Source organism: Pristiophorus japonicus, chromosome 3, assembly GCF_044704955.1.
Source record: "Pristiophorus japonicus isolate sPriJap1 chromosome 3, sPriJap1.hap1, whole genome shotgun sequence".
NCBI classification, from domain to species: Eukaryota; Metazoa; Chordata; class Chondrichthyes; family Pristiophoridae; genus Pristiophorus; species Pristiophorus japonicus.
Window position 1 is genome coordinate 293,308,431 of NC_091979.1, and position 25,073 is coordinate 293,333,503.

Here is a 25,073-nt window from a genome sequence, read left to right on the forward strand (position 1 = left end):
AGTAATCTCAACCACACCTTCCTATTCACCAACAGTCCCACGCTCCTTACCTTTTCTCAATCACTGACCATCACATCATCCTCTTGCCGAGAGATCAAAATAAAACCACCAGTAAATGCACATTCCAATCCAATTTTATAAATTCACTAATTACATAATGCATTCAAAATTAAACTAATCACCCTTGTGCATTTACTTAATGTCTACCTCCCGTGTGCCATTGCCTATCCGAGTGCTCCTACGAGGTGCCTCCGCAGTGGCTACAGCTTGGGTGGTGGAAAGCTGCTGACCTTCAATTGAGGAGACTGTAAATAGCCTTGAAGGATGACTCTGGGCCTAGAAGGACCAGCTTCAGACTGCATCATCTCGGCCTGGCCTGCACCAGTCTGGGCGATCTGACTGATAGGCAAAAGCAAGGGCACTGGTGGAGTGGCAGAGGTGGGAGCAGGAATGCTGTCATCCTGGGATAAGGATTTTGATAAGATCCCACATGGCAGACTGATCACAGAAGTAAAAGCCCATGGGATCCAGGGCAAAGTGGCAAGTTGGATCCAAAATTGGCTCAGAGGCAGGAAGCAAAGGGTCATGGTTGATGGGTGTTTTTGTGACTGGAAGGATGTTTTCAGTGGGATTCTGCAGGGCTCAGTATTAGGTCCCTTGCTTTTTGTTGTATACATCAATGATCTAGAGTTGAATATAGGGGATATGATTAAGAAGTTTGCAGACGATACTAAAATTGACTGCGGTTAATAATGAAGAAGAAAGCTGCGGACTACAGGAAGATATCAATCAACTGGTCAGGTGGGCAGAACACTGGCAAATGGAATTTAATCCGGAGAAGTGTGAGGAAATGCATTTGGAGAGGGCTAACAAGGAAAGGGAATACACATTAAATGGTAGGACACTGAGAAGTGTAGAGGAATCTTGGAGTGCATGTCCACAGACCCCTGAAGGTAGCAGGCCAGGTAGATAAGGTGGTTAAGAAGATATATGGAATGCTTGCCTTTATTAGCTGAGGCATAGAACACAAGAGCAGGGAGGTTATGCTTGAACTGTATAAAACTGGTTTGGCCACAGCTGGAGTACTGCATGCAGTTCTAGTCACCGCATTACAGGAAGGACGTGATTACACTGGAGAGGGTACAAAGGAGATTTACGAAGATGTAGCCAGAAGTGGAGAATCTTAGCTATGAGGACAGATTGGATAGGCTGGGTTTGTTTTTCTTGGAACAGAGGAGGCTGAGGGGAGACCTCATTGAGGTGTATAAAATTATGAGGGGCCTAGATATAGTGGATAGAAAGGGCCTATTTCCCTTAGAGGGGTCAACAACCAGGGGGCATAAATTTAAAGTAATTGGTAGGAGGTTTAGAGGGGATTTGAGGGGAAAATTCTTCACGCAGAAGTTGTGGGGATTTGGAACTCACTGCCTGAAAGGGTGGTAGAGGCAGAAGCTCTCACCACATTTAAAAAGTACTTGGATATGCACTTGAAGTGCTGTAACCTGCATGGTTTCGGACCTAGAGCTGGAAAGTGGGATTAGGCAGGATAGCCTCTTGTTGGCTGTGCTGTAAACTTCTATAATTCTACGATAGCAGGTTCATGTTCTTTGGAGACGCTGCCATTCTCCTGGTGCAGCACCTCAGCAATCCTGCTAATCTGTTGGAGAACAGATTGATGGACTGCTGTGACACCCTGGAAGTCCCTTTGTACAGTGGTATCCAGAGCCATGATGGCAGCAGTCTGAACTTCCATGCAGCACTCAGACCTTTGATGGAAGCTGCTTGTGCTGCAATGGAAGTTGTGATATCGACCATCAAACGCTGCATCATAGTGGGTTCCAATATGTTTGCTGATGGAGGTAATGACCCGTTCCATGTTGGAAAGGATGTGTTCCAAGCTCTGTGCAAAGCTCTGTGTCAAGTTGGTGCAGCACTCCTTGATGGTCTTTGCGCACGCTTTCTAACAGTCTTTCCAGTGCACCAAACATTTGGTTGTATACACCCATCAGTGTTCTTCTGTAGCTCTACCCATCAAAGTCCTCATCTGATTCCTCTGCAGCAAAACTAGTTTGCGACCTCACTCTCCAGCGAGCTGGCACCGCCGCTATCCTTTCCTCCATCCTGGCTCCTGTGCAGTTCCGTCCTCTATTCTAGCTCTAAAATATGTGCAGTATCAGTCTCTAAGCTGGTAGCTGCAAGTGTAAGATTGAGTGACGACGTCTCTTAATCGTCATTGTCTTCTTCTTCTTCTTCCTCTGACTGGGAAGATTCCGGACCTTGGGCATCTGAAATGAAAAAGGGACACAGGTCGGGTTGTGGTGAGTGAAGAGGAGAAAGTAAGAAGTGTGTGCTTACATCATCTGCAGGTTGTGAGTCAGAAGAGATTGTGGGATGGGGGAGAAGTAAGAAAGAAAGAAAGACTTACATTTATATAGCGCCTTTCATGACCACCGGATGTCACAAAGCACGTTACAGCCAATTAAGTGCTTTTGAAGTGTAGTCACTGTTGTAATGTGGGAGCCAATTTGCAACAGCAAACTCCCACAAACAGCAATGTGGTAATGACCAGATGTTTTTTTTGTTATGTTGATTGAGGGATAAATATTGGCCAGGGCATTGGGGATAACTCCCCTGCTCTTCTTCGAAATAGTGTTGCGGGATCTTTTATGTCCACCTGAGAGGGCAGACGGGGCCTCGGTTTAACATCTCATCCAAAAGTCTGAAGAGAGAAGGAGGATTAGATATGCAGCTACCCTCATCATCGACCCCTCCAGCCCTGCCTGTGGCCATGGCCTCAGTGATGCCCCTTCCCATGATGGCAACCACTCCATGGGGGTTAAAACATGCAGGTGTGCTTGTCCTCCTCCAGTTCTTTCCTGCTATGTGTTTTTATGCACCACCTTTTCCTGCAAGAGGGAAGTGTGTCAGTGAGTGTCCTGCAATATTTCTCGGTGATGTGGCTATCATGGTTAAAATCTGCCAGCGTGTGCGAGCTGTGAGTTGTGGTTGCAAGGCTTGCATCAACTCTAAGTGTGTGAGGGTGAGGTAAAACATATGAATTGAAGGGTTGAGTACTGATTGCTAGAAATTGCTGGTCAGTGGCTGATTGGGTGTAGTGAATTGAGCAGTGGATGAGGCTAGTGCTAAAACTGGTAGGGTATGCCATTTGAAGATTGGATTCGCTCACCTAGACAACTCGTCTCAGATTGTCAAACCTCTTCCTGCACTGAAGCCATGTTCTTGGAGCTACACTCCTGGCATTGACCTCCACTGTTACTTCGTCCCACTATCTCCTGATCATATGACTGGAGGGCCCCTGTCCCCCTGCAGATACAGGATGTCTCTCCTTCTCTCCATGTATTGCACCTAGACCTCAAGTACATTGTCAGAAAACAATGGTGCATGCTCGCTTACATATTCAGCCATTCTTCAAACTTTCACAACAGATTCAGTTTTCAAAGGACTCACACCACTTTTTTCAGCCACAATGCACCTCCCCTTTAAGAGGTGCAGGCTGCCTTTAAGTAGCGGTGGCCATTCACGAGATCGGGCACCCTGCTGATGCGTGCAGCCAATGAGCAGCAATCATTTAAAACAGTAGGCTGCACGAATATAACTTGCTGTCTGCATCGCAATGTTAATTGTGTACTGCGATCTCCATGCCCATTTGAGGGTTTTCCAATTTATTCCCTCTTGCATTTATATAGCACCTTTAACGTAATAAAACATCACGGGAGCAAAATCAAACTAAATTTGACACTGAAAAGCCTTATGAAAACCTATAAAAGCAATGCAAAATAAAGTACAACACAATATATTTACATAAATATTGTCAAATTCAAAATTAGATTAAGAATAAACACAGATCAGGAAAAGCGTCTCAAATACTGCCAACATGAAAAGCAGAAATACTGTAGCAGTCAATCCAGCATCAATGTGATCCAACAATTTCAAAAAGGTACTATTTTCCAGAGACTGTGAATCTTGGAATAAAACATAATTTTAGAAACATGGAGAAATAATATACTGCCAACTACAGCACAGAAATAGGCCATTCGGGCCAATTGGTCTATGCCAATTTTTATGCTTCACACGAGCCTCCTCCCACCCCTCTTCATCTAACTCCATCAGCATAAATTTTTATTCCTTTCTCTCTCATGGGTTTATCTAGCTTTCCCTTAAATGTATCTATGCTATTCGCCTCAACTACTCCTTGTGGTAGCGAGTTCTACATGTGTTTATCTAGCTTCCCTTTAAATCCATCCATGCTATTTGCCTCAAATACACCTTGTGGTAGCTTCGCAGCCTTTTATTAAAAAAAATTATTTCATCATCATCATCGGCAGTCCCTCAAAATCGAGGAAGACTTGCTTCCACTCTAAAAGTGAGTTCTTAGGTAACTGAACAGTCCAATATGGGATTACAGTCTCTGTCACAAGTGGGACAGACAGTCGTTGAAGGAAAGGGTGGATGGGACTGGTTTGCCGCACGCTCCTTCCGCTGCCTGCGCTTGTTTTCTGCATGCTCTCTGCAACGAGACTCGAGGTGCTCAACGCCCTCCCGGATGTTCCTCCTCCACTTAGGACGGTCTTTGGCCAGGGATTTCCAGGTGTCGGTGGGGATGTTGCACTTTATCAAGGAGTTTTTGAGGGTGTCCTTGAACCATTTCCTCTGCCTCTTGGGGCTCGTTTGCCGTGTAGGAGTTCCGAGTAGAGCGCTTGTTTTGGGAGTCTTGTGTCAGGCATGCGAACAATGTGGCCCGCCCAACGGAGCTGGTCGAGTGTGGTCAGTGCTTTGTTGCTGGGGATGTTGGCCTGATCGAGGACATTAACGTTGTTGCGTCTATCCTCCCAGGGGATTTGCAGGATCTTGCGGAGACAATGCTGGTGGTATTTCTCCAGCGATTTGAGGTGTCTACTGTATATGGTCCACATTCCTGAGCCATACAGGAAAGCGGGTATCACGACAGCCCTGTAGACCATAAGCTTGGTGCCAGATTTGAGGGCCTGATCTTCGAACACTATTCCTCAGGCGGCCGAAGGCTGTGCTGGCGCACTGGAGGCGGTGTTGAACCTCATCGTCGATGTCTGCCCTTGCTGATAATAGGCTCCCGAGATATGGAAAGTGATCCACATTGTCCAGGGCCGCGCCGTGAATCTTGATGACTCGGGGGGGGAGTGCTGTGTGACGGGGTCAGGTTGGTGGAGGACCTTTGTCTTACGGATGTTTACTGTAAGACCCATGCTTTCGTATGCCTCAGTGAAGATGTTGACTATGACGTGGAGTTCAGTCTCTGAATGTGCTCTGAAAGACCGTCCCATCCTCTGTCGTCGAGCTACAGTACTCGGACGACGCTTGCATCTGCACACATTCAGAGGCTGAACTCCAAGTCATAGTCAAAAACATATTTAGGAACATTGTCACCAACAGAAAGAGATATTTAATTATTAGCTTGTAGATGTCCTTTATTATTAAAAAAAACATTTATATCACATGGAGAGGAGCCAGAACAGCATTAAATTATTTTCATCGCAATGACAAGGTTTTAAAAACTTTATATTTGAAAGTTTTACAATAAAGAATAAATACTGCATTTATGGACCCTGATGTACAGTTGCGGCCAATAAATGCGGCAATTTGTTGGGCACATATGCAGATGACTGTCATGCATTGGATGTTTCAGGCACTTAACTTGTCTTTTGGAGCATGCCTTAAGTCTCAAACTGTACGACTGGTTGTTCGTGCAAACACATGTTTTCTGGCTAGTGGTTGGCATCATCTTCTAACACTGGTTTGTGTTACCTGTTTTGGACAGCATGTTCCATAGCAAGGTCATTTGGCCCCTCGAGCCTGCACCGCCATTTAATAAGATTATGGCTGAGCTGATCATGGACTCAGCTCCACTTCCCTGCCTCTCCCCATAACCCTTTATTCCCTTATCTCTCAAAAATCTGTCTAACTCCGCCTTAAATATATTCAATGAGCCAGCCTCCACAGCTCTCTGCGGCAGAGAATTCCATAGATTTACAACCCTCTGAGAAAAGAAATTCCTCCTCATCTCAGTTTTAAATGGGTGGCCCCTTATTCTGAGACTATATCCCCTAGTTTTAGTTTTCCCTATAAGTAGAAATATCCTCCCTGCATCCACTTTGTTGAACCCCATCATTATCTTACATGTTTCAATAATATCACCTCTCATTCTTCTGAACCCCAATGAGTAGAGGCCTGTCATGTATCTCACATTATTGTATATAACTGTATCTTACCATGCTATACATGACTGTAACTGGATATGACCTGTAACAATAAGCATACCTTACCACCAGGGGTGCGCTTTCAGGAGACACTCCATACCTGTCCCACTGAGGTATATAAAGGGAGGTCTCAGGCAAGTGCGGCACGGGAGAGCTGGAATTAAAGGTGCCGGTCCTGAGTGACCTTGACTTCAGCATGTGTCTCATGTAAGTCAATACATTAGAGTCAAGACTTAACAGTGGCGACAAGTTACGGGATCACAGAATCCACAGAATGACTACCAACAGCTCAGATTAGAAATACAATGCTGGAGACAATTGGGATGACTTTATAGAAAGGCTCCAGCAAAGCGTTGTGACCAAAGACTGGCTGGGCAACGATAAGGCAGACAAGAGAAGAGCCCATCTCTTGACCAGCTGTGGCTCGAAAACATACGCTTTAATGAAAGACCTGCTGGCACCCGAGAAACCAGCAAGCAAGTCGTTTGAGGAGCTGAGCTGACTGGCGGGAGACCACCTGAAGCCAATGAGCAACCTACACATGGCCAGACACAGGTTCTACAACTACAGACGCTGCGTGGGCCAAAGCATACCTGACTTCGTGGCGGAACTTCGGAGGCTGGCTAGTTCATGTGAGTTCCCTGATGAACTAAGGAGAGAAGTACTGAGAGACTTTTTTATTGAAGGAACAGGCCACGCAGGCATATTTCGAAAGCTTATAGAGACTAAGAACTTGACTCTAGAGGCAGCAGCACTGGTCGCACAGACGTTCTTGGCAGGCGAAGAAGAAATGAGGCTGATTTATACTTTGGGTACGACAACCAAGGCATCGGAACAAGGGGTTCACATTGTGAAACAAACCGCTACCCCCACACACAGACAAAGGCAGGAGAGCAGGCCTTCAATAGCAGACAGTGGCACCAGAAGCCATCAAAATCAAGGGCCACATGAACGGCCGATCACACCTCATCAACCCACAATGCGAGCAATCAACAACAGATTGAGAGAAGCTCAAGGGAGATCAGCCAGACGCAGCTCATCCTTCGGAAACAATGGAAATGGTCTGTGTTGGAGATGTGGGGGAAGGCACTGAACCAGGGTGTGTCGATTTCAGCATGCCATTTGCAGAAACTGCAACTACACAGGGCATCTGGCTCGCATGTGCAGAAAAACAGCAGCTCGGCTGGTATACGAATCGGAAGGGTCGGAAAGCGGACCAGAAGACGGTTGGAACAGTGCACGGGACATCGAGGTACAGCGGGTTAACACGATCAATGTCCACTGTTCTTACACCAAGACGCCTCCAATTATGATGAGTGTTCTACTCAACAGGATACCCGTCAACATGGAACTGGACATGGGGGTTCAACAATTTGAATAGCTGTGGCCGCACAAAAGCAACAGATCAAAACTCACAAAGATCGACACCAAACTAAGGACCTATACTAAAGAAATCGTCCCAGTCCTTGGCAGCGCCATGCTCTCAGTCACACACAAAGGGATGATGAACCGACTTTCCCTGTGGATTGTCCCCGGGGATCTCGCAGCCCTGTTGGGGAGAAGCTGGCTAGCAGAACTTAATTGGAAATGGGATGATGTTCACGCCATGTCGTCAGAGGAATGGACCTCCTGCTCAACAGTTCTAAGCCGTTTTGAACATCTCTTTCAGCCAGGTGTGGGCACCTTCAAAGGGGCTAAAGTTAGAATCTACATCACACAGAATGCCAGACCGGTCCATCACAAGGCTAGAGCTGTGCCTTATGTGATGAGGGAAAAGATTGTAAATGAACCGGAACGGCTTCTGCAGGAAGGCATAATTTCTCCCGTGGAATTCAGCGACTAGGCAAGCCCCATCATCCCCGTCATGAAGCCTGATGGATCCGTGCGAATCTGTAGGGATTACAAGTCTACCATAAACAGTGTCTCCCTACAGGACCAATATCCGCTGCCCAGAGTGGAGGACCTATTTGACACGTTGGCTGGAGGAAAGCTATTCTCGAAACTTCACCTCACATCTGCGTATATGATGCAACAACTGACCGAAGAGTCTAAGCTACTCACCACCATCAACACACATCGAGGCCTTTTTTTGTGTACAATCGATGCCCATTCGGCATCAGGTAGGCAGCTCCTATATTCCAGTGCAACATGGAGAGTCTGCTCAAGTCCAGCCCGGGGACAGTTGTGTTTCAAGATGACATACTCATCACAGGCAGGGACACCGACTCTCACCTCCGCAATCTTGAGGAAGTACAAAGTCGATTGGATCGGGTAGGCCGAAGAGTTAAGAAATCCAAGTATCGGTTTCTCGCGCCTGAGGTTGAATTTTTTGGCAGAAGGATTGCCGCTGATGGAATCCACCCAACCGAATTCAAAACTGAAGCGATTCGCCTGGCATCCAGGCCCCGGAATGTCTCGGAACTGCGCGCCTTTCTCGGGCTACTCAATTACTTTGGGAACTTTATGCAGAACTTGAGCACGCTGCTGGAGCCTCTCCACATGCTACTCATAAAGGGGTGCGATTGGTTTTGGGGGGACGCCCAAGAACGCGCCTTCAATAAGGCACGCAAGAGTGTTTTAGCCTTTTTTGACAAGGTTAAAAAGTTAGTCCTTATGTGTGATGCGTCAGCATACGGGGTCGGGTGCGTTTTACAGCACGTCAATGATGCGGGTAAATTGCAGCCCGTTGCTTATGCCTCCAGGTCACTTTCGCGGGCGGAGCGCGGGTACGGTATGGTTGAGGAGGCGCTCGCGTGCGTGTACGGTGTCAAAAAGATGCACCATACCCTTTCCGGGGCCAAGTTTGCGTTAGAAACCGACCACAAAACCCTCTCGTCCCTACTATCCGAGTGCAAGGCAATCAACGCCAACGCCTCGGCACGCATTCAGTGGTGGGCACTCATGCTGGCGGCTTACGACTACACGATAAGGCACAGACCAGGCACAGACAACTGTGCCGACGCGCTTAGCAGGCTACCCTGGCGACCACAGAAGGGTCCGACGAACAGGACTGTGAGATGGTCATGGTTCGCCCATGACGGCTCGCCAAATCAGAGCCTGGATGACCAGCGATCCCACGTTATCTCTAGTTAAAAGATGCGTTTTAACCGGTGACTAGGCAGAGGCTCGCGAAGCCTGCCCTAAGGAGGTCAAACCCTTCCATAGGCGTATGCATGAACTCTCACTACAGGCAGATGTGGGGTAGCCGAGTAGTTATGCCCTAACGAGGCAGGGAGGCGTTTGTCCGGGAGCTCCATCGCGAGTACCCAGGGATCGTCCTTATGAAGGCCATAGCCAGATCTCATGTCTGGTGGCCTGGCATTGACGCGGACTTGGAGCTCTGCGTCCGTAGGTGCACCATTTGTGCCCAACTCAGTAATGCCCCCAGGGAGGCCCCCCTAAGCCCCTGGCCCTGGCCCACCAAACCGTGGTCGCGGGTGCATGTAGACTATGCGGGCCCATTCATGGGCAAAATGTTCCTCATAGTCGTTGATGCATTTTCAAAATGGATCGAGTGCACCATTTTAAACTCGAGCACCACCTCTACCACTGTGGAGCGCCTTAGAACCATGTTTTCAATGCACGGCATTCCTGAGATATTGGTCAGTGATAATGGTCTGTGCTTCACCAGCGCAGAATTTCACGATTTTATAGTTGACCACGGTGTAAATCACGTTAAAACGGCACCTTTCAAGCCAGCCTCCAATGGCCAGGCGGAGCGAGCAGTGCAGATCATTAAACAAGGCATGCTCAGAATCCAAGGTCCCACACTGCAGAGCTGCCTGTCGCGACTGCTGCTGGCATACAGATCTCGTCTGCATTTGTTGACTGGGGTTCCCCCCGCACAATTATTGATGAAACGAACCTTAAAGACCAGGCTCTTGTTAATCCTCCCAGACATGCATGAAATTGTTGAGGCTAAGCGTCAAAAGCTAACTGAGTACCATGACCGAAATTCGAGGGGGAGGTGGAATGAGATAGGGGACAAAGTGTTTGTGCTAAACTATGGCCGGGGTCCCAAATGGCTTGTAAGGACAGTAACAGACAAAGAGGGAAACAAGCTACTGGTTGTACAAATGGACAATGGCCAAACCTGCCAGAGGCATGTAGACCAAGTAAAAAGTAGATTCACTGATAACACTGAAGAACCAGAGGCAGACTACAATGTGGAACTCACACCACACCTGGTGGACAGACAAGTGGAACAACTTGATGAAAGGGCAGTCTCAACAGACAGCCCAGGCGAGATACCGAACGAAAAACAGGCACCAAGGCAAACAACTGAACCACAACTAAGACGCTCCACGCGAGAGCGCAGACCACCTGACAGACTGAATCTATAAAGGCAATAAAACCTTGGGGGAGGGTGATGTCATGTATCTCACATTACTGTATATAACTGTATCTTACCATGCTATACATGACTGTAACTGGATATGACCTGTAACAATAAGCATACCTTACCACCAAGGGTGCACTTGCAAGAGACACTCCATACCTGTCCCACTGAGGTATATAAAGGGAGGTCTCAGGCAAGTGCGACACGGGAGAGCTGGAATTAAAGGTGCAGGTCCTGAGTGACCTTGACTTCAGCATGTGTCTCGTGTAAGTCAGGACTTAACAAGGCCCAACCTACTCAACCTATCTTCATAAGTCAACACCCTCATCTCCGGAATCAACCTAGTGAACCTTCTCTGAACAGCCTCCAATGCAAGTATATCCTTCCTTAAATATGGAGACCAAAACAGTACGCTCTAGGTGTGGCCTTACCAATACCAAGTAAAGTTGTAGCAGGACTTCTCTGCTTTTATACTCTATTCCCTTTGCAATAAAGGCCAACATTCCATTTGCCGTCCTGATTACTTGCCGTACCTGCACACTAACTTTTTGTGTTTCATGCACAAGGACCCCCAGGTCTCTCTGTACTGCAGCACTTTGTAATTTTTCTCTATTTAAATTATAATTTGCTTTTCTATTTTTTTGGCCATAGTGGATAATGTCACATTTTCCCACATTATACTCCATCTGCCAAATTTTTACCTACTCACATAGCCTGTCTATATCCCTTTGCAGATTTTTTGTGTCCTCCTCACAATTTGCTGGGACCTCCCCAGAATCCAGGGAATTTTGGTGGATTACAACCAATGCATCCACTTTCTCTGCAGCCACTTCTTTTAAGACCCTAGAATGTAAGCTATCAGGTCCTGGGGACTTGTCCGCCTTTCATCCCATTATTTTACCAAGTACTACTACTTTAGTGATAATGATTGTATTAAGTTCCTCCCTCCCTATAGCCCCTTGATTATCCACTATTAGGATGTTTTTCGTGTCTTCTACCATGAGGAGCGACACAAAATATTTGTTCAATGTCTCTGCCATTTCCCTGTTCCCCATTATTAATTCCCCAGTCTCATCCTCTAGGGGACCAACATTTACTTTAGCCACTCTTTTCCTTTTTATGTACCTGTAGAAACTCTTATTATCTGTTTTTATATTTCATGCTAGTTCGCTTTCATAATCCATCTTCCCTCTCTTTATTATTTTTTTAGTCGTTCTTTGCTGGCTTTGAAAAGTTTCCCAATCCTCTGGCCTACCACTAGTCTTGGCCAGATTGTATGCCCTTGTTTTCAATTTGATACCATGCCTTATTTCCTCAGTTAGCCATGAATGGTTCTCCCTTCTCTGATAGTCTTTCCTTCTCATTGACTAGATACTGGGGCAGTCCCAGCAGATTGAAAAATCACAAATGTAACACCCCTATTAAAAAAGGAGGCAGGCAAAAAGCAGGAAGCTATAGACCAGTTAGCCTAACATCTGTCGTTGGAAAAATGCTGGAGTCCATTATTAAGGAAGCAGTAGCGGGACATTTGGAAAAGCATAATTCAATCAAGCAGAGTCAGCATGGTTTTATGAAAGAGAAATCATGTTTGACAAATTTGCTGGAGTTCTTTGAGAATGTAACGAGCAGGGTGGATAAGGGGGAACCAGTGGATGTGGAGTATTTTGGATTTCCAGAAGACATTCGATAAGGTGCCACATAAAAGGTTACTGCACAAGATAAAAATTGTGAGGAGGACGCAAAAAATCTGCAAAGGGATATAGACAGGCTCTGTGAGCGGTCAAAAATTTGGCAGATGAAGTATAATGTGGAAAAATGTGAGGTTATCCACTTTGGCAGAAATAATAGAAAAGCAAATTATAATTTAAATGGAGAAAAATTGCAAAGTGCTGCAGTACAGAGGGACCTGGGGGTCCTCGTGCATGAAACACAAAAAGTTAGAGTGCAGGTATAGCAAGTAATCAGGGCGGCAAATGGAATGTTGGCCTTTATTGCAAAGGGAATAGAGTATAAAAGCAGAGATGTCCTGCTACAACTTTACAGGGTATTGGTTAGGCCATACTTAGAGTACTGTGTATTGTTTTGGTCTCCATATTTAAGGAAGGATATACTTGCATTGGAGGCTGTCAGAGAAGGTTCACTAGATTGATTCCGGAGATGAGGGTGTTGACTTTTGAAGATAGGTTGAGTAGGTTGGGCCTATACTCATTGGAGTTCAGAAGAATGAGAGGTGATCTTATTGAGACATGTAAGATAATGAGGGGGTTCGACAAGGTGGATGCAGAGATGATATTTTCACTCATAGGGGAAACTAAAACTAGGGGACATAGGGCTCAATTTTCCCCAAAGCTTTTTTTTGGCATACTTGAAGAGTTACGCCCGTTACTTTGGGTCCCAAGTACTCCCCAAAAAAATGTTCCAAGTTTCCCCGTTGGATTTTTTCATTTTGGCGTGGCCTAACCTGTCCTTTAGTTTTGGGGGTGGAGCCTTGATCTGTGCCAAAAAGATCTGGCTGCCATGGTAACCAGCGACACTGTGGGAGCTGAGGCGGCAAAGTGAAACATATAGCCAGCTCGCAACACATTAAAACACATTGCATCAATTTAAAAACACATTGAAATGTATTGCAGCAACCTACCTCCAATGCCCCCAGTCGAGGAGCTTGCAGGTCCAGTCCGGTCCTGAATGGCCTCCCCGGTCCGCCGCAGGAATCGGTCCCCTGGTCTCTATCTCTCTCTCTCTCTCTCTCTTTCTCTGTGTCTGTCTGTCTGTGTCTCTCTCTCTCTCTCTCTTTCTCTATGTCCAGGCATCTGCTGCGCTGATTTACTGATTTTCTTAACTCTCCAGAAGGTTTTACTGCAGAGGCCACATACGCTGGCCAGAGCAGAACTGGAGTAACTCTGAGCTGGCCAAATTTGCCTAAGTAGCCAAAATTGGTGCGGGTGGAGGTTACACTCCCTTTGGTTGAAAAAAATACTAACCTAAAAAAATCGTAACTAATTGAGTTACACTGGTGCAAATTCATTGGGGAAACTGGTTCTTTAACATAGGTCAAAAAAAGCAGCCTGCTCCAAAAAAACGGTGCAAATCACTGGGGAAAATTGAGCCCATAGTCTCAGAATAAGATGTCGCCCATTTAAAACTGAGATGAGGAGGAATTTCTTCTCTCAGAGGGTTGTAAATCTATGGAATTCTCTGACCAGAGAGCTGTGGAGGCTGGGTCATTTAATATATTTAAGGTGGAGATAGGCAGATTTTTGAGCGATAAGGGAATAAAGGGTTATGGGGAGCGGGCAGGAAAATGGAGCTGAGTCCATGATCAGATCAGCCATGATCTTATTAAATGGCAGAGCAGGCTCGAGGGGCCAAATGGCCTACTCCTGCTCCTATTTCTTATGTTTCTTATTGAGATATATTTTTGTTGCGAGTTATGAATTATCTCCTTAAATATCTGCCACTTTTAGTCTATTTTCCCAGTCTGCTTTGGCCAACTCTGCCTTTATACCTTTTGTAGTCTTCTTTATTTAAGCTTAGGACAGTGGTTTGAGATCCAACTTTCTCACCCTCCAACTGAATTTGAAATTCAACCATGTTATGGTCACTCCTTCCTAGAGTATCCTTTACTAGGAGATTGTTTATTAATCCTGTTTCATTACACAATACCAGATCTAAGATAGCCTGTTCCCTGGTTGGTTTCGCAACGTACTGTTCAAGGAAACTATCCTGGATACACTCTATGAACTCTTCCTCAAGGCTACCCTGGCCAATTTGCTTTGTCTTATTAAGTATGATAGATCTTGGATTGGTATAAGATTGTCATAAGATCAAGGAATCATGGCAACCACCAGGATCGTGGGCAATAAAGTGCATGATTCTATACCTATGATCACAGACCAGATGTGTAAAGTCCTTACTCTACAGCATGAAACCACACGAGGCACATTCTGGGGACAAGGTCACTCTGTGACCTGCTCTCTTTATTTACAGGACTCCTAGACGATGACCCTGTGTGGGACCTCCCTTTTTATGCCTGTGAGATCAGGTAAGAAGTGTCTCCCACAAGTTCACCCCTTGTGGTCAAGGTGTGCATCTAGGTTGATTGTATACAGTAATACAGTGGTGTTACCTTGTGGTTACATGGATGACATCACCTTCCCCCACCCCCCGCCCCCCGCCAAAGTCTTATTGGGATCATAGGTTTAGTCTTTCAGGTGGTCTACGCTCCCTCGTGGAGCGCCACAGTTGGGACTCTGGTTGTTGGACACTGACGTGAGTGTCTGTCACCTGTGGTGATTCCGGCCTGTCCGGGCTGACCACAGGGACTGTACATTCTTCTGATTGCTCTTGTTGCTCGTTCACTGGCGGTGTTGTGAAATCCATCTCATGGTCTTCTTCAGGTTCCTCCATGTCGGTGCTGAACCTTTTTTTTACTTGGTGCAGATGCTTACGACATATCTGACCATTGTTGAGTTTTACCACGATGACCCTATTCCCCTCTTTGTCAATTACAGTGCCCTCAAGCCATTTGGGTCCCATAGCGTGATTGAGGACGAATACAGGATCATTTATTTCTATACACCTCCCCCTCGAATTATGGTCATGGTACTCGTTTTGTGACTTGCACTTGCCCTCAACTATGTCGGTCAGGACTGGTTGAATGAGGGGCAACCGAGTTTTGCGTGTCCGTTTCATTAGTAGCTCTGTGGGCGGGACCCCCGTGAGCAAGTGCGGCCGGGATCTATAGGCCAGCAGGAGCACGACAGGCGGCATTGTAGGGAAGGTCCTTGAATCCTGAGCAACCCTTGCTTAATGATTTGGATCGCACGTTCCGCCTGGCCATTGGAGGCCGGCTTGAACGGCACAGTCTTGATGTGGTTGATGCCATTGCCCGACATAAACTCTCGGAATTCGTAGCTTGTGAAACATGGGCCGTTATCACTAACCAGGATGTCCGGCAAGCCATGGGTTGTAAAGATCGCACGTAGGCTTTCCACAGTGGTGGATGACGTGCATGAATTCAGAATGATGCACTCGATCCATTTCGAGTACGCATCTACCACAATAAGGAACATCTTACCCATGAATATGAATGTGTGACCATGGCCTGGTGGGCCAGGGCCACGGGCTGAACGGAGCCTCCCTGGGGGCATTGCCCAGCTGGGCACACGTCGTGCACCTGCGAACACAGTGTTCTAGGTCCGAATCAATTCCAGGCCACCAAACGTGTGACCGGGCAATGGCATTCATCAACACAATACCTGGGTGCTCGCTGTGGAGTTCCCTGATGAATGCCTCCCTGCCCTTCTGGGGCATAACTACCCAGCTATCCCATAGTAGGCAGTCGGCTTGGATGGAGAGCTCATCTATCCGTCTGTGGAACGGTCTGACCTCCTCATGGTACAGGCTCCGTGTACAGGCGCCCAATCCCCAGTCAGGACACATTTCTTAATCAGGGATAGGAGGGGATCTCTGTTCGTCCAGATTTTGATCTGGCGGGCTGTGATGGGGGAGCCTGCGTTGTCAAAGGCATCGACAGCCATGACCATCTCGGCACTTTGCTCCGCTGCCCACTCAGTGGTGGCCAGTGGAAGCCTGCTGAGCGCGTCAGCACAATTTTCAGTGCCGGGCCAGTGCCGGATGGAGTAGTCATAGGCAGCCAGCATGAAAGCCCATCGCTGTATGTGAGCTGATGCGTTGGCATTGATGGCCTTGCTGTCTGACAACAGGGATGTGAATGGCTTGTGGTCCGTCTCTAATTCAAACTTCCTACCAAAGAGGTACTGATGCATTTTTTTTACACCATAGACACATGCAAGCGCTGCTTTCTCAACCATCCCATATCCCCGTTCTGCTTGAGAGAGCGACCTGGAGGCATAAGCCACAGATTGTAGTTAACCCTCAGCATTGCCCTGCTGCAACACGCACCCAAACCCAGAGGACGATGCATCACACGTCAGAACCAATTTTTTACAGGGGTCGTACAGGGTCAACAACTTGTTTGAACAAAGTAGGTTTCATGCCGGATCAAAAGCCCGTTCCTGACAGTCCCCCCAAAACCAATTGCAACCCTTGTGCAGGAGCACGTGTAGCAGCTCCAACACCGTGCTCAAGTTCGGCAGAAAGTTCCCGAAATAGTTCAACAGTCCCAGGAATGAACGCAACTCCAATGTGTTGCAGGGCCTGGGTGCTCATCAAATCGCCTCTGTTTTGGATTCGGTGGGCCGAATCCCATCTGCAGCAACCCTCCTGCTCAGAAACTCAACCTCAGGAGCTAAGAACACACATTTAGACTTCTTGAGTCGCAGGCCTACCCGGTCCAGTCGGCGTAGCACCTTCTCCAGGATGTGGAGGTGTTCCTCGGTGTCTCGACCCGTGATGTGGATGTCGTCCTGGAATACGATTGTTCCAGAAATGGATTTAAGCAGGCTTTCCATGTTGCGTTGAAAAATTGCAGCCGCTGATCGAATGCCAAACGGGCACCTGTTATAAACGAACAGTCCCTTGTGCGTGGTGATGGTGGTCAGTAGTTTAGATTCGTCGGCCAGTGCCTGGGTCATATAGGCTGAAGTGAGGTCCAATTTGGTGAACAGCTTGCCGCCTGCCAGCATGGCGAAGAGGTCCTCCGCTCTCGGGAGCAGGTATTGATCTTGTAGGGACACCCGATTGATGGTGGCCTTGTAGTCGCCACAGATCCTGACAGTGCCATCCTCTTTTAGGACGGGAACGATGGGGCTCGCCCAGTTCCTGAATTCAACAGGCGAGATGATGCCCTCTCTCAACAGCCGGTCCAATTCGCTCTCGATCTTTTCTCGCATCACATACGGCACCGCTCAGGCTTTGTGGTGCACTGGCCTGGCGTCCGGTGTGATGTGTATCACTACCTTAATGCCTTTGAAAGTCCCGACGCCTGGTTGGAATAGTGAATCGAATTGTTGTAGGACTTGCGAGCACGAACTTCAACTCCACAGATGACATTGTGTGAACATCCCCCCATTTCCAGTTCATCTCGGCTAACCAGCTCCTCCCCAACAATGCGGGACCATTGCCCGGGACAATCCAGTGTGGCAGCCAACATTGCACTGCCTAGCACTGGAATGATTTCTTTGGTGTAAGTCCGTAGTTGTGTCTCGATACGTGCTAATTTGGGTCTACTGGCCATAGCTTCTCAAATTGCTGAACTCCCACGAGTGACTGGCTGGCCCCAGTGTCCAGCTCCATGCGTACAGGGATGCCGTTTAATAAAACCCTCATCATCATTGGTGGCGTTCTGGTGTATGAACTGTGAACATTCGCCACATGGACCCGCTGAACCTCGGCGTCCATCGATTTGCCCCAAAAGTCATCCTGCCTCAAAGAACCCTCTTCTAGTCCATCCGCCTCATATATTAGTCTGGTTGCAGGCTTCTTGCACATTCGAGCTAAATGGCCACTGAGATTGCAGTTCCTGCAGACAAACTGTTGAAATCTGCAAGATCTGGTTGAGTGTTTTCCCCCACACCTCCAGCATGAGTTAAAGTTTCCATTGTTGGGAACAAAGGGATTATGGCCAGGCATTCCGCGCTGACCCTTTGACTGCTCTTAAGTACCCTATTAGTGGGTGTCAATGGCCCCATCCCGGGCCACATTGACCACTGTGATGGCGTGAATGTCCGTTCAGCCTGCCATTGTCACTGTTGCAGTCCTACTCTGGGGTCTATTGCTGCTTGGGGAATGTCGGACTGCAACTGCCTGCCTGCGGGGCTCTGAGTCGCATTGATGATGTTGACTCCCTGATCCATCGCCGCGTTAGAGGCAGAATTGCGCGCGTATATTATTTTCGTCTCTTCCTCCCCCGCCATGAAAGTTTGAGCCATCAACGTCGCCACTTCCAAGGTCAAATCCTTGGCCTCAATTAATTTGCGGAAAATTCCCACATGACCGATACCCTCGATAAAGAAGTCCCTTAGCATCTCCCCTCTGCAGGCGTCTGTGAACTTAGAGACTGGCCAAACGCTAGGTCCACTACGAAGTCCGGTATGCTCTGTCCTTCATGACGTCGGTGGGTGTAGAATCTGTGAGAGGCCATATGTATGCTACTCGCCGGTTTAAAGTGCTCCCCGATCAATTTGGTAAGTTCTTCAAAGGTTTTGTCCGCCGGCTTTTCGGGTGCTAGTAAGTCCTTCATGAGCGCGTAAGTTTTTGGCCCGCAGCTGGTCAAAAGATGAGCCCTTCGCTTGTTGGCCGCTGCATCCCCCAGCCGTTCTTTCAAAGCTTTGCTGAAGCCTCTCGACAAAATCATCCCAGTCTTCCCCAACACAGTACTGTGCCTCTGTGCTACCGATGACCATTCTCGTGGGTCATGAATTCACGTTTCTCATCGCCAATGTAAAGTCCTTACACAGCATGAAACCACACGAGGCACATTCTGGGGACAAGGTCACTCTGTGACCTGCTCTCTTTATTTACAGGACTCCTAGACGATGACCCTGTGTGGGACCTCCCTTTTTATACCTGTGAGATCAGGTAAGGAGTGTCTCCCACAAGTTCACCCCTTGTGGTCACGGTGTCCATTTAGGTTGATTGTATACAGTGATACAGTGGTGTTACATTGTGGTTACATACATGAAAAGATACTTATTCTTGAAGTGGGTGGTATTGAGGGTAGGGGCACACATGGTCACATGCATGCACTCAATAATGCCTTGCACTTTAGATAATTCAATTAACAGTAAAAATTCAAGGGGTCTAGCTGTTTTCTATGTGCAAAGATATGAAAAACTGCCCTCGGCAAACAAGGCATTAGTCACCTGCATGATGCAACATAAGAACATAAGAAACATAAGATATAGGAGCAGGAGTAGCCATATGATTGCTCGAGCCTGCTCTGGCATTCAATAAGATCATGGCTGATCTTCTACCTCAACTCTACTTTCTCACCCTATCCCATATCCCTTGATTCCTTGCAATGGTGCACTGCAGGTTGGGTAGATCAGAGGGCTAAAATTTCATGGGGAAGGGGCACATAAATGCTGGGATGCACATGCCAGGAGCCTCCTTCACTTACTTGGATGACTTTCTGGGGTTAGGAGGAGGTCCCCCATTTTGCATGGCAGTGACAGGCACCGGCATCTTGGGTGCCTGCCTGCCCTCAGAAATCATAAAATGCACGTACAGTACCTGGACCAAGGGATATTGTTGCCCCTAGAAAGTAGAAAAATGTGCCCCTGCTGCCCCCTTTGTAAAACAAAAAATGACACTTTTTCTTCATAAGTCCAAGCCATGGTCCCAGCCTGGACCATCAGATGGGTACCAGTCCTCCCTCAGCCCAACCCCTACTAAATCATAAGTGTTGTACAGGGAAAGTGAAGGCTCCATCTCTTACAATGCCTTGTAGAATCCCAACATTAGGTTGGGATCTGGCATGCCTGGATCTCAAACTAATTTCTCACCATTCAAGTGTAGTCCCACTGGAGTTGCAGTGGGAATGTATAGGAAAGGCCAAAGATATTCAGCCCTGTGATGTATAACTCCTGCTGTTGCTTTGAAGGATCCAGTCAAATAAAAATTTACAGCAACGATTACCATGTCAACCACTGGCACAGCCTGTCTGGAAGCAAATTCTAAGTCTGGCTACAAGAGACTGCAACACCCTGTTATGGTCTCCTTGGGAAATTGTAATCTCTGTATGCAGGCTTCTTCAGACACATCCAGGCATGATGGGCTATCCAATATACACATTTGACGGCATGAGGGAGGGACCATCTTGATCGCTTAAAATGCAAACATGCTTCCTCGAATCCATTAGAACCTGAAAATATAGAGGGATGTCCAAAAAGACATCCATAATTCCAATATAGGCTACACACAAAGTTTTAAGAAGCTGACTAAGTTCGGCAGAAAAAACATAACAAACCAGTAAACAAATATTGAAGTCAGTGACAACAAACCGAACACCTATTTGCAAGTTTCAAAATGTCTCTATTTAAGAAAAAGGATTTCCAACATGCTGGAAAAGTCCTCCCAAGTAACACCTATTGATTCTGAGTGATTGAAGCATTGTTCAGACACTCAGGCTGCATTATGGAATTATGCATTGAGGCTTTAATGCACTGTTCAAGGTGAGTTTCTCTCCATAGTACATGTAATGGCCTAGAAATTGAATCATCCCCAAATTGCTGCACTTGTCCAGTGAGGCAAGTGGCAGGACCATGGCAAATTCGTCCGTCAGCCTTGTTGTGATAGTAACCAACCATTCTCTGCCCCAGAAGCAACTCAGGGGACAGCAAGATCAGCTGGCTCAACTCAGAAGAGTCTAGGGCGTAAGCTAATCAGGAAGTGGGTGAGCTCCGTCAGTAGTTTTAATGTAGAGTTGGGAGGAGTACCCCTGTTCTTCCTGGCTCCACAATAAGGTAAGTAAAAAATGCTAAATGGAGTTGGTACAGTGAGAGTGCCTGCTTCCTCAACCCAGTGTTGTATTGAAGCCTAGGACACCAAGAGAGATGAAACGTATAACCCGCTAGACTAGCATGTAAGCTCCACCGATGCAGGGCCCAGGTGAGGAAAGCAGTCCAACTCCTGAAGAAGAGGATGGTAATTTAAAATTTTTTGGATTGGCCTCCTTACATAGGCAGCTAATGGGGAGCTCAATGGGATCTCAAGGGGAGGGGAGGGGAGGGGAGAGGAGAAGATGGCTAACCCCTTCCCCCAAAAACCAGGTAGATGCCAGACTTTCCAGCGGGCACCACAGAGACATTGACATCAACCAGCAGAATTGGCAGGATCATAGCCTGTAGACCTTTGGGCAATTTTTTATTATTTTGTTAGACTATAATAATCAGGGGTGAAAAGTTATGTTTTTGTCCACACTTTACTACCTTCTCTAGATATTTAAATGCCATTATTCTCTGTTCCGTCAATGAATCTTCACCCATAATCATAAAAGTGTCATCCTTTTGGCTTTCAAATTCCTATAAAAATATGAAAAACACTACATTATTCAGTGAAAGGTACTACCCTCTATAAAAAAACATCAAAATTTGTTCAATGTATATATTTAATAAAATTATATCGGGAAATAACGTAATAGTCTGTAAACAAACGCAAGAAGATTTTTTTTCCCCGGGGTTACCTCTGATAAATGAGTGTAAAATAGGTGTAACTGATCAGAAAATATGCAGAGATTTGTTGTGCCAGATTTCCATCCATTTAGCACCCATTGCGTTTGTACTATCTCTTTGCTAGAACAATTCAAAACTAATCCCACTGTCCTGCTCTCGCTCCATGGTGTTATATTTTCCTCTGCTTCAAATATTTATCCAATTTTCTCTTAAAAGCTTCGATAGTCTGCCTCAACCACTGTCTGTGGCGATGCATTGCATACTCCAATAATGCACTGAGTAAAGAAATGTCACCTAAGCTCACATTCTTAAATTTTAAATTGATGACCACTTGTCACTGACTCCCAACCAGAGGAAATAATCTTTCCCTATTTACTGTATCAAAACCCCTCATAATTTAAAAAAAAACCCTATTAAATCTCCTCAGCCTTCTCTGCTCCAGTGGAAATAGTCCTACTTTCTCAAGTCTCTCCTCTCAACCAATGTTTTCCATTCCTGGCATCATTTTTGTGAATCTATACTGTATATGCTCTATGGATTTCTATAATGGGCTCCCAAAAATGCACACAGTACTCTAATTATGGCAAAAACAATGTTCTGTACAAATTTATCATTACTTCTTCACTCTCGTACTCTATGCCCCTATTTATAAAATACTGTTGGCCTTTTTTTATGGCTTTATCTACCTGTATTGCACTTTCAGGGAATGGTATAATCGAATCTCTAACACTATCCAGTCATACTGCACTTGCTTTAGGAAGTTTGAAAAATTGTGGTCAGAGCCTCTGATATCTCCTGTCTGACCTCTTTCAACAACCATGAGTATGTGCCATCAGAGTCTCATGACTAATTTTTTAGAATGGTTATCTCTAACAATTCTTGTACAGCTACTTCCACCATAATTTGTAAAATCAATGCAATATATTTCTTTAATGGGCCTGAAATCCCGGTTCTGGTCTTCCCGCAGGCGTTCGCCTGTAAATAGAAAAGAACCACATCTACCTGTTGCACATCCGCACTCCAGCGATCCCGGTCTGAGGCCTTCTCTTACTGTGCTTTGCAGCCATTCATGTCTTCGAGATGTGGAGGGAGAAGCTGGAGTCACGTGGCACTGGACAGCCAATGAAGGTAAATTATTCTATTCATAATAATGGGAACTCCGTAAGTAGGAGTTCTCATTATTATGAATGAGAACCCCCCCACCCCCCACCACCCCCAAACACCCAAACACATTATAAAAAATTAAAAAAAACATCTCACATATTTAACATTCATTTAAATTAAAGTTAATAAAATGTGTTAGAAAAAAATTACTTTTTGGATTTTTTTTTTTATGTGTTGTAATTAGGGTTTAAAATAAATTTACCTTAGTGGACAGGGTTTTTAAACATAAAAATATGTTTTTAAATGTTATTTTTATATGCTTTTTATATGTTTTAAAACTCTTACGCTGGTAAAATTAGGCTATGCACCTACTTTTACCAGGCGCAAGAGTTTGAAGGACATTCGCTGGGCAAGAGATGGGCAAATAGCCCAATCTTGCTCACATGGGTGTCCTTTTCCCGAAGATGTGGAAGATATGTCAAAACTAAAACAATACAGATCGGAAAAGCCGGTTTTTGGCACATCCGCATTGAGCGCCGAAAACCAGCTTTTGCGATGCTTTCCAGGGTCCATAAGTATTCTGGACTGAGTGTGTACAGACCCGGGAAGGCATTGCAAAAGCCGGTTTTCAACGCACAATGCGCATGCGCTGAAAACCGTTTTTTCGATCTATCAAGCTCCAGCTTGACAGATCCTCCGCATCTCGGGAGCCACGACATTCGCAAGGGCAAGATTGCGGTATTTCTTGCCCAGCAAATGTCCTGAAAACTCTTGCACCTGATAAAAGCAGGTGCATAGCCTACTTTTACAAACGTAAGAGTTTTAAAACATACAAAAACATAATAAAATAAAATTTAAAAAACATATTTTGTTGTTAAAAATCGTGCCCACTAGGTAAGTTTATTTAAAACTATAATTAAAAAAACTTTTTTAAAAATCGTAAAAATATTTTTTTTATAAGACATAAATAACTTTAATTTAAATTATGCAGTGTATTTTTTCTACTTTTTATTAGTGTTTGGGTGTTTGGGGGCTGTTTCTCAGTCATAATAATGGAAACTCCAACTTACTGAGTTCCCATTGTTATGAATGAGAAAATATGTACCTTGATTGGCTTCACAGAGCCATGTGACTGCAGCTCCAGCTTATGGATGTCCTGGCGTGCAGTGAGTGAAGGCCTCGGGACCAGGATCTCTCGTGGGCGCAGCAGGAACAGGTAAGTGTACATCTTTTTTAACTTTTTCACTCGATCGCCCACTGGAAGCAGCCGACCAGGATTTCTAGGCCATTATCTCCACCACACCTCATCCTCTACAATTAGTACCACTGCAATATTCTATGAACATATTTTATTTTCATTTCACTTTTATTTTTTGAGAAGTAATATAGTTAATAACCTGGAAAATATTGTCAGATATCTCCCTTTCGTACGGAGGTACTTGCTTATGGCTACAATATTCAGGAACTCCAGAACTTCTAAGCATCAGTAGACGAAAACGCTTAGATAGCTCCAGTTTTTTATCTGTTACAAAGTTAAACTCTTCTTGCATTTGCTCTAATCTAAAGTATTCAGGAACATGATGGCCCTCTTCGGTTGCGTACTGTTGAAAAAAACAAAAGTATAAATTGCACCCTTGAACTTAATCTTGAAGTTTTTAGAAAAATAAAGGTAACCATAGACTTCTGGTAAATATTATTTGGTTATCACTTATTGGAACGTTTAGACAACAATCCTTTACTTTAAAATGAAAAGAAACAAATAATGGGTAGTATTTTAAAAATAAGTACAGAGAATCATTCTCCTTTGTCAAGCAACAAACATCAAGATTTTACACTAACCTTAATTACTTGCATTAAATCTGAATTCTGGGGATCATTGGGATCAATTCTGGCTTTTTTTGCCCATTCGGCAAGTTTCTGCAAGTCATTCAACCAGGACATCCCAATTGATGCAATAGCATCCATGCTGAAATTAAATGTCACATTTGTTTTCATGGCATATTTTATGCTACTGACAAGTACGGTGAAATAACAGGATGCCTGGGACATCTGTTCTAAAATATTTCATTTTTTACATGAGTGAAATTTTCCTCTGTGTACTGGCTGTAGTGAAATTACCATAAAGAACTTGGAGTAGAAGTTCCAGGGCCCTTCCAGTATACTCCCTCTGCAACACCAACAGGAGTGAGGCAGAAGAAACACAAAACAATACAGGATCCATATACAGCAGACCTGGTTATGAATTGCCAGTATCCATGGAGATATTAACTTCCAGGATCA

At 45.7% G+C, this 25,073-nt stretch overlaps 1 protein-coding gene across 1 annotated transcript in view; it reads right to left on the reverse strand.

Annotated features, from left to right (window-relative positions):
* The window catches only part of LOC139255875 (protein CC2D2B-like), a 558,271-nt gene that overhangs the window by 177,468 nt on the left and 355,730 nt on the right, over nt 1-25,073 (reverse strand). Inside the window, exons 23-25 of the mRNA XM_070874046.1 lie at nt 24,633-24,759; nt 24,191-24,394; nt 21,447-21,539 (exon numbers count right to left, since the gene is read on the reverse strand). Coding sequence (XP_070730147.1) covers nt 21,447-21,539; nt 24,191-24,394; nt 24,633-24,759 — 424 coding nt within the window. The remainder of the gene's footprint in view (nt 1-21,446; nt 21,540-24,190; nt 24,395-24,632; nt 24,760-25,073) is intronic.